Source organism: Pteropus vampyrus, unplaced genomic scaffold, assembly GCF_000151845.1.
Source record: "Pteropus vampyrus isolate Shadow unplaced genomic scaffold, Pvam_2.0 Scaffold82, whole genome shotgun sequence".
Classification (NCBI taxonomy): Eukaryota; Metazoa; Chordata; class Mammalia; order Chiroptera; family Pteropodidae; genus Pteropus; species Pteropus vampyrus.
The window spans coordinates 2,985,867-3,005,438 of record NW_011888863.1 but is presented as its reverse complement, the minus strand read 5'-3'; the positions used below and the strand labels follow the sequence as shown (position 1 = coordinate 3,005,438).

At 32.3% G+C, this 19,572-nt stretch overlaps 1 protein-coding gene across 2 annotated transcripts in view; it reads left to right on the top strand.

The window, feature by feature from the left end:
* The window catches only part of INTS13 (integrator complex subunit 13), a 28,588-nt gene extending 11,958 nt beyond the window's left edge, over window positions 1–16,630 (top strand). Inside the window, exons 7-17 of one of the 2 annotated variants that reach the window (XM_011363082.1) lie at window positions 564–692; window positions 2,213–2,297; window positions 5,522–5,611; window positions 5,807–5,896; window positions 6,991–7,169; window positions 8,260–8,430; window positions 8,785–8,939; window positions 9,247–9,477; window positions 11,042–11,181; window positions 15,408–15,543; window positions 16,275–16,630. In XM_011363082.1, the coding sequence (XP_011361384.1) occupies window positions 564–692; window positions 2,213–2,297; window positions 5,522–5,611; window positions 5,807–5,896; window positions 6,991–7,169; window positions 8,260–8,430; window positions 8,785–8,939; window positions 9,247–9,477; window positions 11,042–11,181; window positions 15,408–15,543; window positions 16,275–16,314 (1,446 nt within the window). In that variant the 3' untranslated portion in view covers window positions 16,315–16,630. Of the gene's footprint in view, window positions 1–563; window positions 693–2,212; window positions 2,298–5,521; window positions 5,612–5,788; window positions 5,897–6,990; window positions 7,170–8,259; window positions 8,431–8,784; window positions 8,940–9,246; window positions 9,478–11,041; window positions 11,182–15,407; window positions 15,544–16,274 lie in introns of both variants that reach the window. The other variant, XM_011363081.2, reaches the window with a different exon arrangement.
* Window positions 16,631–19,572: the final 2,942 nt, after the last annotated feature.

Sequence of the window (19,572 nt, the reverse complement as noted above, 5' to 3'; positions counted from 1 at the left end):
TGTTTACAATAAATATTGTTACCCTAGAATTATTAAAATTTTGTGTTACTTTGTTATAAGTAACTTTTGGCTGCCTTATCACATTTATTAGTAATAAAATATGTTTGTGATGATTTCCTCATTTTAAATAGTTTTATCTTCAGGGGTTTGTCCTTTCCACAAAATGAATTATTTTTTTCTATGATACTTTGGGCCACTTCAAATCCATTTTGTGTATAAATAAATAGAATTAAAATTATAAATTAAAATGTATATTTAAATCAAAGACTGTTTTACTCTAAGTTTCACGAGGACAGGGACTTTGCCTGTTTACTGCTGTATCCTCCAATAGCTCACACAGTTTCTGGCACATAATGTAAATTCTACTTAATAGCTACCTATCTGTTGAATGAAAGTATAAACATTTATTGCTAAAACAATGATCATGGTTAATTTATGGACCTTTTTATTTTTCCAAGTTTTAAAAAGTAAAACTTAATTTTTATGGGTTGAAGTAAAATAGTTAGCACTTGGTTACAATGTAGTAATGTTTTGTGGGGTTTTTTTTTCATACCTTTCTGTAGTTGTCCCCAGTTTTAACCAGTGAAGTTCATAGTGTTCGTGCAGGACGGCATCTTGCTACCAAATTAAATATTTTAGTACAGCAACATTTTGACTTGGCTTCAACTACTATTACAAATATCCCAATGAAGGTAAACAGTTCTTTTTTCCTGCTATTTCGAAAGCTTTGTTTTGCTTTTTAAATATTTGTTTGACATGTATTATTTATTTTAATTGAACCTTAATTTTTTCTCCCCATATCATGTTTTCTGTTTTGCTAGCCCACATTCAGTGTCTTTGACCAGGTCAGTAAATACTGAAAAGCAACAAGAAAGGATCACAGAACAAAATGCTATATTTTTCTTTGCAATAAGAAGTCTATCAGCTTTTTTGTTTTTAACTATATTCTCATTATTTTCATCAAAATATAATCTCTCTTAAATGATTACTTTTTCTGTGATTCTTTTTCTGACAGTTGTGTTATTAGATTTTACTTATATTGTGTATTCTAGTTGGATCTTTTATTTTCTGTATTTTTATTTTTTCCCGCCCAGTGTAAAGGTATTTGTAACTAATAAGTCTGACTAGGGAAAAATAGCTCATAGTTTTCAATAAGTTTATTACCCTAGCTGAGAAACCAAGAATGTGAGTCCTATGATTTTATTAATGGATTTTCTTAGGAACCTATTGTTACCTGTTCCTTTTCATCATATTATCATTAAGTTCTCTAGGACCAGCACACTGCCTGGCCTATAGTAAACTTTAAATGAATTTTTACTAAGTGGAGTTGATTTTAATTTTATTATGTTTACAAATAAAGTAACCAGTATATCTAAAAATGCTTGTAAGCTTACTTATAAGTTCCAGTTTCATTGTTTTTCCACCATATGATGAACACTAAATTGCATGAGAAATATTTCATTAGTAATTTCCTCCTTATACGATTGGCTGGCTCTTTAGTAGAAATTGTAGCTTTACCCAGTAGAATGGTTTGGATGCAGAAGCAATCAACAAGTAGAGTAGCATACTAGGTGCTCTTTAATATATAATTTCATGAATTATAAGAAACATACTCTGAAGGTGACAATACCTTGCTCTTAAAATTACATTTGTGTGCTACTGGTGTGACTTCAATCTCTGTCTTTTTCTTGTAAGTAGATAATATTGAAGTTTCTGTTTACTATTTAGTGAAAACAAGTTATTAAACTTGTTTATTAGTCTGTATTTGCTATTTTATGTAATTGGTGTTTGCTAATTTACTGTAGGTATTTAAAGATGCTATTTCCTTTCAATTTATATAAACTATTTCAGTTACATTATATTTGTATACAGACAATTTGTGTATATTTGTGCAAGACGATGCATTCAGAGTAAAAATATTTCTAAAATTTCTGGATTAATCATCTATGTTAATTCTGACATAATGTAAGAAAAATCATTAACTACTGTATTACTTATATATACCCACTGGTTTTTTGATAGAGTTCATATTGCAGTGGAAAACTGTTGCATCTTTAAATAGATTAATTACTGAGCAAACTATACCAGTATTGTAGCTAATTTTTATTGGGTGTATTTGATCTCATTTTAAGCAAAGAGAAAAATGAATAGTTAATAAGTAACTTCATTATTTCGAAAACAAGAACCAAGTCATTTTAAATTTTGCTTTAAGGAAGAACAACATGCTAACACATCTGCCAATTATGATGTAGAACTACTTCATCACAAAGACGCACATGTAGATTTCCTGAAAAGTGGTGAGTAAGAGATATTGGAAAGTCTTAATTTGTAAGATCTAACATATGAGAGAATACTAAGCTTTGAGAAGTTCTTTAGTAAACAAACCTGATTGGCTTTAGTTTACTCCTATCCAAACTTGTCTGACAATGTCACCAATTAGTGGCCATTTACTTTGTGAAAGACTAAGCTAATGGAACAATATTGAGAAAGAGAGCCATTACAGGCATATCATAGTTTCTTTTGTAGGCATACCACCTTGGGAAGGGAAAAGAACAGAATGATAAACTTATAGCTTATCTGGGTAAAAATCAGTTGTTTTGAAATTTAGTGTTATTTTTTCCTTTAAAAAGTATTTGAAACAGTAGATCTCTTTTCCAAAGCTGTGATTTCTGCAACTGTATCAGCATAATTTAGAATAGACGATTTTAGAGGTAGGAAATAAGAGCTTTAGCTAAAGCTTTGCCACCAGTTAGCAAGTCCCATGTATTTTTAGACTTCAGTTTGTATACTTATACGTTAAAAGTGCTGGATTAGATGAACTGTAATGTTCCATTCATTTCTGAAATTCGATGCAATTGCCTTTAAGATTTGACATTTTGTTAAAGCATTTAGGATGTTTTCTATGTAAATTGATGCTATCAGAGAATTAAATGGTTAACTTTCATCATCTTGTATATATTTTTTCTGAAGTTAGTACCATGACCCAGTCATAACATTGGTTACATGTATAAGGAATCTTGCAATGAGCATAACATAAATTTCTAGCAGGAATAAAACTATTAAGGCAAATACATATAGAATGTTTAACAAAGGAACGTAAAGAACTTGTTTTTGAAAATATAATATGTGGAAATTACTAAGAACCTGTGAGGTAACATCAGTTTTTTTAATTATTTATTTTTAAAACTTAGAAAAATGGTAAAAATCTTCTTTGAACACAACATATTTCTCTAAAATAGTTGATTGACCTGTAGTTCTATGTATTGCACATGGACACCACGTGCAAATGCTGTGGTAGCGATAGGAACACAGTGCTGTGGGATCACAAGGTTGTTGCATGTGATTATGCCTCTCTGAGTTATGCAAGCTTTATAGAATAGGTGACATTAGAGCTGGATTTTGATGAATAGGTTTACACTTTAGCCTAGATATCTTCTCTGAGCTCCAGATCTATGCAGATGGTTCCCAACTTACAATGATTTGACTCATATTTTTGATTTTTCCAATTCATGATTGTGTGAAAGCATTATGCATTCAGTAGAAACCATACTTCAAATTTTGAATTTTGATCTTTTCTCGGGCTAGAGATATGCAGTACAATAGTCTCTTATGACGCTGGGCGGTGGCAGCAAGTCACAGCTCCCAGTCAGGCACATGATCACAAGAGTTAAAAAACAATACATTACAGTGTACTGGGCTGCCCACGGTTTGGGGATATTGCGTTCTGCATATGTTTAAAGTAGGCTGGGCTAAGCTACGATGTTCAGTAGGTTAGGTGTATTAAGTGCATTTTTGCCTCATGATCCATCCTAAGTCGAGGAGCATCTGTATATTACTGCCTAATTATAGTAAGTCCTCATTTAATGTTGTTGATAGATTCTGTGACTTTAAATGAAACAATGTCTAACAAAATCAGTTTTACCTTTGGCTAGTTGATATAAATAAGAGTTAAAGTCCTGTGCCATCTCATCAGTGTTATAAAGAAATGACATTGAATGAAACATGTTATTCAGAGGCCTGTTGTATATCTCTGAGATGACTCTTAGCCTCCTAAAACTCAACATACCCAAAACAACTTATGAGCTTTGCCCCCGACCTGGTTTTCTAATGTTCAGTGAATGATCCTATTATCTATCCAGTTAGTTATATAAGTCAGAAACCTCAAAGTCATCTTTGAGACATTTGTCATTCTTTATATTTAATCATCACATTTTTTTATGTTATCTACCATCTCAAATACTTCTATATCTGCATCTCTACTACCTTTACCATCTCCCTAATCCAGCCTATTTTTTTCACACCTAGTATCCCATAGTAGACTCCTAAATGGTTGTTTGTCTGCTCTTGACCTGCCAACTAGAATAACTTTCAGAATGCTAATCATGACATATTCTCCTTATCTTAAAACCTTCTACTACTTTTCTGTTGCCCTTACAAGGCTCTGCACTGTCTGGCCCCTCTTCCTCTCCATTCTCATCTCACAGCATAACTCCTCTCCTCCATGTGTTTCAGCCACACAGACCTGAAACTCTTCATGCTCCCTCTGGCTACAGTATCTTAGTATCTGCTGTTGTCCTTGCCCAAATATTCTTTCCTTTTCTTTAGTTAATTTCTGTTTATCTTTTTAGAACTAAAACTAGTTTTCACTTCTTAAAGAAGCCTTCCCTGATGTCTCAGCATAGGTCAGATCTCTTTGTATAGATGCTCATAGCACTATATACATCTCCTTCAAAGCTTTGTCATCTTCAGTTTTTTATTTATTCATTATTATTTTATTAACATCTGCCTACTATAGACTGCATCAAGGCAAAAAATGCTCACTGTTTTTAATATATATATTTTATCGATATATATATATATATATATATATTTTTTTTTTTTTAGGTGAGGCAACCCTTGGTTGACCTCACAGATTGCAAGGACCTTGTCAGCTTACAATTCCTTATTTTTCATTTTTTATGCCTACAGCACCTGGTCTTCCTAGGTGGTCTTCCATCCAAGTACCAACCAGGCCCGACCCTGCTTAGCTTCTGAGATCAGAACGGATTGGGCTTGTTCAGGGTGGCATGGCCTCGCCGTTATATCTTATATATTTATTTTCTAGATTCCTCATTTTATGTTCCTTCTCATAAATTCATTAGGAGTCAGTATCATTAGTTGTGTATTTTAGATTCCTGTGGCTTTCTTTAAGTATTAAACCACATTATTATTTAATGGCGTCAAAGAGGAACAGTTGTAGATTCTCGAAATCAAAAAAAAATTGTGCCATTGACTTTCAGTGCAGTGACTGAGATGATTAAATTAATTAATAAGCAATTTGGGGGGAACGTAAATATTTATTTTACTCCTAGCTAATATCTAAACTCTATTTGGTATTTTTCTAGGAGATGTCATTAAAAAAATATTCTCCTAGAGGTATTTTCTCTTATAAAATTTAAACTCTTTAAGAAATCTTTGGTAAACAATTTTAAGTTTGTGGTCTATTTAGTAATATTACTGTTTCTCTGACTTATTTTTAAAGGTGATACCCACTTAGGTGGCAGCAGTAGAGAAGGCTCGTTTAAAGAAACAATAACATTAAAGTGGTGCACACCAAGGACAAATAACATTGGTAGGTATTTAAAAATGATTGAAAGAGAAAAGAAATAAAAGATTCTTGAAGTGTTATATAGGACTCATTAATTTGCTTCCTTTCGAATTTTTGTTTTTCATTGTTTTAGGGGTTCAGGAAACAAGTTTTTTTTTCCTTTTAATTGTGGAAATATTCCTTTATATTCTTTCAAATCAGTGTTTTCTTCTGTTTCAGAATTACACTATTGCACTGGCGCTTATCGAATTTCACCAGTAGATGTAAATAGTAGACCTTCCTCCTGCCTTACTAATTTTCTTCTAAATGGTAACTTTCATTGTTTAATAGTTGTTTGATTGAAATTATTACAAGTGAAGTCATTAGTGAGAATATGTGAAAATGTGAATTTTGGAATGCTATTTTCTTTAATATGATCATTTTATTTCCTAAAACTTTTTAAAGTTATATACTTATAAATACCCTTTAATAGTTTTGCTAATGTTTAAAAATAAGATGACTTTATGTCTTTAAATTATTGTATCTGAGTAACTTTTATTTAATATATTTTTTTAGTATTTTTAAGTTAAAAATATGTTAGAGTCTATGTTGATTTTTTTTGAGAGATAGAATAATACAGACAATTATCTTGGCCTATTGAATTTTAAATACAAAGTATATATGGACTTACATTTCTTTGAACACTACAGCTTTATCATAAATAAACATTATATTTTTAATATACCATATGATTCTTACACATATGGCCATCAATTTGTGGTTTCTTTATGTGAAAATTTAAAAAAAAAAACATGTTATTTGATTTCATTTACTAAATTTAAATTCTAATAGCTTCTCTAGTGATTCTTATCAAATCGCTTTTTAAACCATGGATATGATGAATTAGGTTGCCTTTATCATAAGATTAATTTCATTGTTATATTTCAATTTGATTATCAGATTATGTAAAATCCAGATTAAATAACATTTGGTCATGTGAAACAGAAAGTAGTAATGATAACAATGCTGATAATGAGGTATTGTGGAAGTGAATTGAAACTGCTTTCTCCTCCAAATGTTTTGTAGCTTTGATAACTTGAGGGTTATCCAACAATTGTCTCATGTTTCTTCCTGATGTCCAGGAGAAAAATTTTATATGAACTTGTAATTGAATGAAAATAACCAAACATTATACTACAGACCACTATATTTATTTTGGAAAACCATCTATTTAATTATGTAAGCTTGGAGTGACCAAGAGAATGCTAAGGCTAGAGTTTAGACTTTTTGGACTTGAAATACAGATAATACTAAATTAGCAGTGCTGGTTAAAATATGAGGATTAATAAGTAAAACAAAAAATCTAGATATAAATCTTAAGGGAGAAAAATAAGATCCAGTCTGAATTTCATTACTTTTGACAGGCCGTTCTGTTTTATTGGAACAACCACGAAAGTCAGGTTCCAAAGTCATCAGTCATATGCTTAGTAGCCATGGAGGAGAGATTTTTTTACATGTCCTTAGCAGTTCTCGATCCATTCTAGAAGATCCGCCTTCAATTAGTGAAGGATGTGGAGGAAGAGTTACAGACTACCGGATCACAGTAAGACTAATATCTATAAATTTTATGTTTTGAGTCTGTCATTATTTCATCAGGTAGTTACTGAGAGCCTGTTATATGCTAAGATCTGTGACAAAAGGGTTTTGGAGTTGATAATTTATTATTTTAATTAGGTAAATTTCCTTTAATGCTTGTTCAAAAGAACTATTTATCATTCTTCCTTATGTATTCAGTTATACTCAGAAGTATCTGAATAGCAGGGACACACTAGAATTATAGGAAATAATGAAAATTGATTTGAACTAATATTTTAGGTGGAACTTTATTTCTAATAACTTTAATGGCAAACAAAAACATTTCAATATTTGGATTGCTGCTACTTTTAAATAAAATAACACTTAATTTTTGTGTTATTTAAAGATACACATAAGGAAATTGTGTCTATTTTTGTTAGAAATTCTGTTGTTCTGATTTTAATTTTCACTCTCACTTATATTCAATATTTCGTGGCTACTTTTTGATGCGGTTGCGAAAATTACATGTGATTGATGTATATGAGTGTACTTTGTAAACCAAATTGTTATATATTGTAAGAAATTGTTTTTGATTAGGCTTTTCTTTATTGCTTTTACATCTTTTTTTTTAATAAGGAAAAAACTCATAAGTATTCATTGTGGAAAATTAAGAGAATGTAGATATCTTTAAAAAAAAGACTTTGTAAATTATCTATAATTCTATCATTCAAAGATAACCACTATTAAAATTTCAGTGTTAAGGTAGTTTCTTTAGTAAGCAGATTGGTACTCTAATGTGATTAATTCTTTTATCTGTACATGATATAAAAGTTAAATTATAGAAATGAAGAAAAATAAGTGTTCCTTGGTTTTTAAAAAGTGGAAAGAACCATGAATGCATTTATGTTTGAGGCTTTATTCACCTCCATTATAATAAAGGCTTATAGATTTCAAGTTTGAAAAGAAGGAAAAAGTAGTGGGGGAAGTGGAGCTGTTAGAGAAAATGCTTTGTTGCATATCACAGGACAGAAGACATCAGGGAAACATACTGTTACATGTAATCCATACTAAAACATTAGAAAATAGTTTCTAACTTTATCTTATTTGGTTATCATTAGGATTTTGGTGAATTTATGAGGGAAAACAGATTAACTCCTTTTCTAGACCCCAGATATAAAATCGATGGAAGTCTTGAGATCCCTTTGGAACGAGCAAAAGATCAGTTAGAAAAACACACCCGTTACTGGCCTATGATTATTTCACAAACCACCATTTTTAACATGCAAGCGGTAAGTGTTAAATATTTTATACTTTTCTTCTAGATTAGTTATATATTCTTTACAGTTACCATTTCTCAGGCAAAGAGTAAAATTTATGAGTTTGCTACAGTTAAAGAATTAGTAATAAAAAATTGAAGTTTATATGTTCTCTTGCTATGGTGATGTTTAAAATCAATTGAAGTTCTGTCTAGATACTTTGATTATTTGTTTTTCAAAACAGATTTTTTTTCTTTCTTTATTTCTTTCTTTCTTTCTTTCTTTCTTTCTTTCTTTCTTTCTTTCTTTCTTTCTTTCTTTCTTCTTTTCTCTCTTTCTTTCTTTCTTTTCTTTCTTTTTCTTTTCTTTCTTTCTTTCATATAACAGGTAGTTCCTTTAGCCAGTGTTATTGTGAAAGAATCTTTGACAGAAGAAGATGTGTTAAACTGTCAAAAAACAATATATAACTTGGTTGATATGGAAAGAAAAAATGATCCTTTACCTATTTCCACAGTTGGTACAAGAGGAAAAGGCCCTAAAAGGTAGTTTTTTCTTACCTTGTCTATATATCACATTTATTTGATACATACTGTTTTTAAGCTAACTTACTCTATATATGTAAATTATATGTTTGGAGGTCTGTATATATACATACATATGATTGAGATGAAATGAGATAGATCATAGAACAGTGAAATTGGATACATTATAACTTAGAATTGTACCATTAACTATCTAGAAAGAGAAAAGAAGTCCATGTTTAATTATTTTATTTTACTTTGCCAGTAGCAAGTGACACCTTAATGTTAAAGAATATGTCTAAGATTGTTATTTTAAATCATTATTCAGAGATGAACAATACCGTATCATGTGGAATGAATTGGAAACCCTTGTCAGAGCCCATATCAGTAACTCAGAGAAGCATCAAAGAGTCTTGGAATGTCTGATGGCCTGTAGGAGCAAACCCCCGGAAGAAGAAGAACGAAAGAAACGAGGAAGAAAGAGGGAGGACAAAGAGGACAAGTCAGAGAAAGCAGTGAAAGATTATGAACAAGAGAAGTCTTGGCAAGATTCAGAGAGGTGATTTGTTGACATTAATATAATACCATGATGCCTTTTGGCATACCGTATTCTGCATATAGAACATTCAAATCTCATTTAATAGAAGTTCATTTAATATGTGTTTATTTCATTTGTAACTGAGATTTTATCATTCTTAAAATCTAAAAGATCTTGGACTTAAAGAGTTACGATTTTTTTTTACTATTAGGAGCAAAGGTTATGTTTAGTTTTTTTTCCCAATTACCATCTGAAAATTGTAATTCATGATGTTTGGTATCAGTATTTCCCTTATATGTTATGAATATCAAAGACATAAAACAATGTTCTTTGTTCAATAAATATTATTGAATGCCTATGATGTGCTAGGCATTTGGCATAAGCTCCCCGCCCTGGAAGAACATACAGTGTTGTGGTAGAGATAGGTGAGTGAGTGAGTGATTACAGCAAAGTGCGGAAAATGTTGTTATAAACATAGGCACAGATGCTCTTGGGAGCACAGAGGAAGAGCATAGTTCAAATTCTGAAAACCTTGATCAATAGTACATCATTTTCCCTAGTTTGTAATTTATATAATGATGTTGAGGTTAAATTTCAAGAAACGTGAAAAGTAATAGAGGCTTATAAATAAAAGTATCATAACATATTAGCTGACTTTGTCTTCTATCTCCTTGCCAGAAATTCAGGTAAAAAACCAGGTAAATATTATAATGGCAAAGTAGTAAGTCCTTTAAAAATAAATCAGAACTTATGCAAAATTTCAAACATATAAACAGTAGAATAAATAGTTACTCATCATTTACTTTTAATAATTATCAATGCATGGCAGATCTCACATTATATATATCTACATCTAGTACCCTCACCACCATAACTATCCACCCTCCCCCATGGGAATATTTTGAAGCTAATTCTAAAAATCATGTCATTTCATCCAAAAATAAGTAGAATATAGAAACTTTTCATTCCCTTTGACCTTAGAATTTCATGTCTTCTTTAGGGCCACTTAACTTCTCAAACAGAATTGGCTCACTTTAAGAAGAGGAAAGAAAAAATATTCTCATTCAGAGCCACTGACATTAAAGTATATCTCTGTATATAATTTTGAAACTGTTTCTTTTCTCTGATGAAACAAAATAAGGTTGGGGTTAAGTTCCTCACTTGTGGGATATAAATACATTTCCACAGTACATAAACTGGGGAACAAATGACAGTAGATTTCTTAAACTTTTTTTTAATTTGAAATAGTATTTTGTCCATATCTTTAAAAATTAAAATGGTAGTGTTTCTTCCAAATATCACATTTCTGACCTTTTTAATTTTAGCTTCCTCCATTTTTTCATATTTTACAGCTAACTAAATTACTGAATTATTACATTATTATGTTGAAGGAAAAGGGAAAACATGTATTCATTAAGCTCTCACTGATTTTAGATTGACATTTAGCTTTTGATTAGTTTCTAGGTTTAGTTTGTGAGAGCAGCTATCTTTTATTAAGACTGATATGCAAAGTCTAGTTTAATTATTGAACCATTTAGATTTCTAAAAATTAAACTTTAAATTGTATTACTTGTCGCTTTAAAAGATTAAAAGGAATCTTGGAACGTGGAAAAGAAGAGTTGGCTGAAGCTGAGATTATAAAAGATTCACCTGATTCCCCAGAACCTCCGAACAAAAAACCCCTTGTTGAGATGGATGAAACCCCCCCAGTAGAAAAATCAAAAGGTAAGGCAGAACTGTGGTAACTATGTTTGTAAAAAGTTTTTCATTTTAGTTCTGTTTGTACAATGTCATTTACTGTTGCATATATCGGGAAGCTACTAACTGTTCCTGTTGTTTAGAAGATTCTTTGTTTACAGCCTTTGAAAATATAGGCAGTAAATATATTTATCAGCATTAAAGAAAAAGTAGTGTCATACCTTCATTCATGAAGCCTTTGGAAAATAAATGCTTGTACTATAAAGTCTGTGTTTTAAGAAATTTTAATTATGTAAATTTAAATCCATTTATGTTCTTGACACTGTACTAAGTGCTACATTATTGAAGACAAACTATTTTCCCTAAACTCTTACTGAATTTAGAGAAAGATCTAATATCACCTATATATTGATAAATTAAAATGTGATATGAATGAATTTCAGTAAAAATATTATAAACAATATTTTCATAATAAAGTTTTTATCTCATATTTATTAGCCGAAATGTTTAATTTCCTCTTGAAGGAATTCTAGGCATCAAAGGTATGATTTAGGTTTGGGAGCTTCTGAAATCATTGTAGGCCTTAGTTATTTTAAAGGAAATTGGATTTAGTCTTTTAGGATAAATGAGAAATAGTATGACAAAAGACTGTCTGATTTCTTACCACTGTGCCTCTCTGAAGGCGATAAGACCTCAGGGCTGGTCAGATTATGATTATTGGCAGCTCATCCTAGAGAGAAGCTAGGCTTGTTTGTTATTTTTATATACTTCTACTATAGTATATAAATTGTGCCCATTTTACTGATTTCTTTGAAATCAGAGATAAGAGCAATCTTGTCATATTTGCCTCTCAGGCATTTGCCAGGGTGCCTGGAAAAATGATTAAATGTGTTAATAAATTATTCTACTTATCACATGCCAAAATATGTCACTGATTAGGATGAGAAATTAGGTTTAATTAAATAGTACTTCACCATTGCTTGGAAAATAGAACTATAAAAACTACTTATGATGGCAAAAAGTTGCAAGCAACCAAAACACATATTAGTAAGAAAATGACCTAATGATGGTGTGTCCATAGGATGGAATTTATATAGCCCCAAAATAATTATTGCCAAAAATGGCCACTCTTCCCTCTTGCTAATGTATTTTATTTAGACTTTAGCTTAACGAAGTGCTTTTTTCAGGAAAGACTTCCCTGACCTCCTTTCACAGTTAAGTCAGGTATTTCTTTGTGCTTCCACATTGCATCCCAGGATTACTACTGTGAGAGCACTTAGAGTACTGCATTGACATTGCTTATTGATATCTTTCCTCTACTATTAGTTTGAAACATTTAAAGGCAGGGCTTTTAAAGTTTTACTTTTATAGAGCTACCACTACCCAGTCTAGTTCCTGGCCCATAATAGAAATTGTTATTATTTGTTGAATACATGAATAAGTGAATGAATGGGTAAGTTTTTTTTTCTTTTTTTTTTTTTAAGCAGGCTGTAAAACCATCTTACTGTGATCTCCTTTTTTTTTTTTTTAAGTTTTTACATGCATATACACTAGCTTGTCACTTATAATTAAGTTAGATAAATCCTTGATGTCTTTCACCCTGGAAATACTATATAGAGGGGCCATTTAAGATGCGACTTGATTGCAAATCACTGTCTGTCCTTGTAACTTTCCATTGAAGGCTGATACTTGAAACTCGTTTTCTCTTGCGTTTTATTTTACACCTAAGTCTCATGTCTCTTCTGATCCTCAACTTGTATGGGCCTTTTATTGTACTTCAGTTTCATCTGCTTTGGAAAATGACCTCCTAGGACTCTCCAAAGCAAATATTGTGTCTGTTGCATACTCTGCATGTAAGATTGGGCTATTCCAAACATGAACTCTAGATTTTAGAAAATTTATTCAGCTCTCTTTGTATGATGCAGTAACAGAAAAACTAAAATGTAATTTTATAGATATAAGTTGACATTGAAAAAAGACCAAACTAGTTGTTAGAGCAGTGACATTATGGATGATTTTATTTTCTCCTTTTTATGTTGTTTTTAAAATTTCATCTGATGAACATTTATTAGTCTTATAATAAGAAAAAGAAAAGACTTATTTTTAAATTTATTTTTGAAAAATTTATATGCAGTGATATTAACTTTTTGATATAATGCATACAGTTGTGTAACAACCACTATCAGAACCAAAGTATAGAATAGTTTCATCACCCCAACAGTTCTCTTGTACTGCACCTTTGTAATCATCCTACACCTCCCCTAACTTCAGCCATTCATGACCATTGATGTGTTGTCTCCTCCTACAGTTGTGCCTTATAAATGAAATCATGAAGTATGCTACCTTTAGAGGTTGGCTTATTTCACATAGTATAATGCATTTGAGATTCATCTATTTTGTGTTTATCAGTAGATTTTTTTTTTTCTTTTTAAGGCGAGGCAACCTTGGTTGACCTCACAGATTGCAAAGACCTTGTCAGTTTACAATCCCTTATTTTTTTATTTTTTACGCCTACAGCACCTGGTCTTCCTTGGTAGTCTCCCATCCAAGTACTAAACAGGCCCAAACCTGCTTAGCTTCCAAGATCAGCCTTGTTTAGGGTAGCATGGCCCTAGACTTCAGTAGTCTTTTTATTCCATTATATATGACTAACTTTATTAGAAACTTCCAACTTATTTTTCCAAAATGCCTGTGCCATTGTACATTCAATTAATACCAGCAATTAATGAGAGTTCTGATTGTTCTGCACCCTCAACAGCACTTGCTATTGTCAGGATTTTTTTTCTCTTCTAATGGGTATGTGGTAATATTTCATTGTAGTTTCAATTTATAATTCTCTAATGACTGATGATGGTGAGCCTCTTTTCATTTGTTTGTTTACCATCTGTATGTCTTCTTTGATGAAGGGTTCATTCAGATATTTTGATCATTTTTAAATTGGGCTGTTTGTTTTTTTTATTTTTGAATTTTAGAGTATTTTATTTATTCTGGATACTAGTCTTTTGTTGGATATATGATTTGCAGATATTTTCTCCCAGTCTATGTGGCTCTTCCTCCTCCAAATAGTGACTTTTGAAGAGCACACATTTCTAATTTTGATAAAGTCCAATATATCATTTTTTTCTTTATGATTATGCTTTTCGTGTTCTGCGTAAGAAATCTTTGCATTACCCTAAGTCACAAATATTTATTTTTATGTATTCTTTTAGGAGTTCTATAATTTTAGATTTTACATTTAGGCCATGATCCATTCCTACTTTTTTTTATAAGTTGCAAGGTATGGGTCATTTTACTTTTTTTTATAAGTTGCAAGGTATGGGTCAGTGTTCATATTTTTGCACTAATATCCTAATTGTTTCAGCAGCATTTGTTGAAAAGATAACCCCTCCTCAATGAATTGCCTTTGTATCTTTATCAGAAATAAATTGATTTTATACATGAGAATATATTTCTGGATTTTCTTTTATGTTCCATTGGACTGCGTGTCTATCCTTTAACCCATACAATACTATCTCGCTACACACAGAGTCTTAAAATCATATAGTGAGTCTTCCAACTTATTTTACTTTTCAAAATTGTTTTGACCATTTTAATCCTTTTTCATTTAGAAGAAAGTTAACAGAGCAAGCCTAAGGCTATTAACATTAGAAGAGCCTGCTTGCAAGTTTGGCGCTTGGCTGGCATCAGGGCATATGGCTTTTAAAACATTCCCTAGATGATGAAGTTATTTTGCCTTATGTCTGAACTGAACACTCGCTTTCCTGCTGGGAGTCTGGAATTCTGGTGGTTGTAGTTTGGTAGAGAATGCCTATATGACCAGCCACTAATAAAAACTCTGGAGTTTGAGTCTCAAATGGGTTTTCCTGGCAGAAAGATTGTATGCACATGGCTGCATTTTTGCTGTTGGAGGGAGTAGGCACTTCTGTGAACCCTCACTGGAGGGAAAGAGTATGGAAAGCCTGCAAATAGATTCCTCTAGTTTTTTCCCTACTGATCTGGCTATGTATCCTTACTATTTTGCTGTAATTATTCTTAGTGACTATAACTTTGTTTAGTCATTTGAGTCCTTCCAGCGAATCACCAAACTAATAGGTGGTCTTGGGGACCCCTAAACACATACACTTTTGAATAAGGAGGAGATGATATTGCTTTAATTGTATAAAACAATAGAATTAAAGGTAAAATTTTAAAATTAGTAAAATTTAAATAATAAATTGTTCTACCTTTTTCTCTTCTTTCAAATACAACACCAGGGCCAGTGTCCTTATTATCCTTATGGAGTAATAGAATCAATACTGCCAATTCCAGAAAACATCAGGAGTTTGCTGGACGTTTGAACTCTGTTAATAACAGAGCTGAGTTATATCAACATCTTAAAGAGGAAAATGGGTTTGTATTATTTATTGTAGAAATTGCTTTTGTTAATTGCCTTGTTATAATAAGAAATAATAAGCATTGCTTGTTTGTTCTGTTTAGCAGTTTCTTATTACTAATAATATGAATTGATATATGTTACCAATAAAGAGAAAAAAATTAACTTCTTTGATTCTTTATACTTGTAAAAGACATGATTATATTGATTGTAACCCTGAAAGTATTTACTCCTTAGAGCATTTTTTCATTGCTCAGTAAACATCACAGAAGGAAAAAGCATAAAGAAAACTTAGTATGTAATACTGAATCTGTATAAAGTACCAAGGGAAAGTATTTTTCTATTAATATAGTATTAGGAATGTTGATTTTAGTTGAATAAATCTCAGGTCTCATTATTTTGATTTCTTTTTTAGAAGGCCTCTTGAAAATATATTGGTAAAGGAATTTCTTTAGTGGAAAAAGATATAAATCCTTGACTAAATGGCAAAGTTTTTACCCTTAGTTTTGCTTGGAACAGTATCATGAAAAAAAGGTCTTTGAAAGGAAACCTTAGGAAAGTCACTTGATCTCTCTGGGCCTCAATTTTCACTCATCTGCAAAATGAGAACGTTAAACTAGAGAAACCCTAACCTTAGTTCTTTTCTAAAGTGCTGACATTTAATTTCATGTGAAAGATAAGGAGAAAAATATGCATAGTTAATGAATGTTTTCTTTTACCAACTCATTTTTTTCCTCCTGTTTTTCAGAATGGAGACAACAGAAAATGGAAAAGCCAGCCGGCAGTGAAGGGTGACTTGAGGAACTAAATTTACTATATTGCCTAAATATTTTGGATGGAATTTGATATAAATACTTTTACAGCAAGATTGTATATGTTGCCTGGACTGGTTTTTACATTTTTAAAATATTTCAACTAACTTTATCTTTTTTGTATTAATTGTAAAATTGGCAGATATGTCAAAAAAAATACATTTGAGATTTGTCTTCCCAAATCACACAAATTTATTTTATGGTAAAGGGTTTTCCCTCTGGAAATGTTTTTTAAAAAATTCTTAGGCTTCTCTTTGCCAAATAAAAGTCTTAAAGTATCTGAAATGCAAAATATTGGAGTATTCCTTTTGGAAAATATATTCATTTAATGACTGACAACTTATAGAAATTACAAAGAAATTTTATCAACTTAGGTGAGATTTGCAATATTTAATATAAAATCTTGGCTGTTAATCTGCAGCATATACAGTGCTTTACTCAGAAGAACGTTTTTGTTTGCTTATTCTGTATTTTATTTTAAATATTTTTGTTTATGTGTTGCCATTTAAAAGCAGAATTTTCAGGTAGTTGGGTAAATTTGCATTTACCCATATTAGATAATGTTACATTTTTTTCCTGCTAAAAATTTACTTTACATTGACTTTTCATATTGGAAAAGAAGCATAAAGGAGATTACAGACTTAGAAGAAAGGAAAATCATTAGGTTATTTTTTTCCTTGAACGTAATCTTGTTCTCATCTCAGAAATGTCATGATTTTATGGTATACGTTTGGTGAATCTTCCTGTGCTTCTTCATTTGGAAGCTCATAACATATTGCAAGAAACATGTTTATATGGTAAATACTAATTCTAGGCTTGTCATTTTTCTTTGAGCATTTAGTAGGAGAGGGAAAAAGCTCTGTGTTTAAATATAGAGATTCATTATTTTCTATTAAAAAAATAACTAGTGTTTAAATAGAGGTTCGGCAGGCTCCCTTGTCAATCCAAGAAAATTTACATTGCTGTCTTTTATTAACTCCTGTCTCATTCTCAATCCTCATATCTCTCCTCTCCTCTAAGCTAGAGCCATTTTTATTCCTTATCACTGTGTTTAGATATACACCTACACAAATCACACATAAGCATGACCAGGCCTAATTAACATCTTAGACTTTCAAAATTTAATGAGCAATAACTTAGTCCTGGAATATTGCATAATATTTACTTCTGTTTGGGTTCTAACCTTTTGTGTCTTTTTTTCAATTACAGTTGACATATAATATTATATATTAGGTTCTAGTGTACAACATAGTGATAAGACATTTATATAACTTACGAAGTGATCACCCTGATAAGTCTAGCACCCATCTGACATCATATGTAGTTTTTACAATATTACTGACTATATTCCCTATGCCGTATTTTACATCTCTGTGACTTTTTATAACTGGCAATTTGTATTTCTTAATTCCTTCACACTTATTGTGTCTTATTTGTGTCTCGATATCTATTTTTCAACTTGTGCCCAGTTGGGACCCCTCGTTTGTTTATTTTTGAAGATCTAATTGGCTTTATTAAGTGATTCATGAATTGAGCTATATCCATCTAGCAAGTAGAATGGCATTCCCCTGGTTTATTTCTTCATCCAAAAGTCTTTTTTTCACATCCCATCTTCAAACACTGGGATCCCTTTTTACTTTAAATTTATGCTTCTCTCCTTCCAACATGCTAAGGCCATGCTACTTGTTGAGACAGTCTTATCTACATTTCAGTCTCCATTTTTAGATTCTATTTATGAACTGTCTTACTAATGATCTACCAGCTGGGAGAATATTTCTATGGCTGCATTTTGAAGTACAGTGCCACTAGCTTCCCATATTATTTCATGTTCGTTGCCAAAATTATTCAGCTGACTCATTCTACCTGCTTAACTAGATGTTTTTTAAGCACCCCTCACTACTGCAACTCACCCCCCAAGTCCCCTCAGAGGGTCAGGCTATGCAAAGCCTTATCTTGAAATACATATTCCAGCCTTTTGGTGGGTGTGACCACTTTTGGAAAAAAATAGAGGAATGACTGTTAGTTGTTGGTTCTTTTAAAACAGGGTCCATATTGGGAATTTATTAGTCAAGAGAAGTGGACAAAACGTTAAAAATAATTATCACCCATGTAATACTGGAGTCTATGGATAAGTTCATACTTAATGATTCCAGGATTCAAAAGTTACTCTAGAGAGAACAGGTACTCTTTCAATTATGTTAAAAGATTCTGACATCAGCATCACTGTAGCAAAAGATATCCCTTATTTTTGCCCACCCCTCCAACCCATAAAAATTTGGCATCTGTCCACAGGCACAAGTGCCATTGAGGGAGCTGTGGGGTCTAGCATCATCTGCTGAGGGACCTGGGAGGAGTCTTGCCCACCTGTGTGTCAAGTAATAGGTAGACAGATCTAAGTCCCAGCTGTGGATTCTGCAGTAGCTTCTGAACGGGATCCAGCCTCTCACCCATGGTCCAGGAGCCTGTGGAAAACACTAACCTAGACAATCACTCATGGATAAGAGAGCCTTTGTGGAAGTCCAGGTTTCTAGAGGAGAAATTTTAGCACACTATTAGAGCAAGAAAATACAAGTCTGGACTCACTTGAATGGGTAAGAGAAACAGCTTCATTTTACCTGCATTACCTCTCCTCCAAGGTGGCATAACTTAGGGCTTAGAAAGATCTCAGCCCATGATTTCTCCCACGAGGGAAAGCACAAATGTGTGTGTGAATATCTGGCTTCCCCAGCTGTGCAGGATGCAAGGGGTCTTATTTCTTTTTCATCCCATCCAGAGTACTGAGTCCTGAGCTACATGACTTGGAGGCGAGGGGTTGGGAAGAGGCTGGGAGAACATCAGATAGAACTCTTAAAGGACATTAAAGGGACATGGGTCCTACTAACTGCATTTCAGAGTCTTATCAAGAAGCTTGTCCACGAGCTACTGGGAATGCCTCACCCATAGATCCCCAAAACTGGCCCATGGGCAACCCTCAATGCTCCAGGTACCTCATATACCTCCTCCCACCGACCTGTGGCCAGCTTGCTGTGCACACTCCTGTTGGCAGTGATGAGAGTGAGCTTTGACAGGTAGTGACCACATGCAGAAAGCTGGCTTGAATCTGTAGGCCAGGGAAAGGCCACAAACTTGCTTTAATGCCACCTTGGAGAAAATAAAAGACACTTTTATCACTCCACCTGGTACATCGTAGAGAAGGCATATGAGCTTAAAAATTTGTTAGGAGAAGCAGCAAAA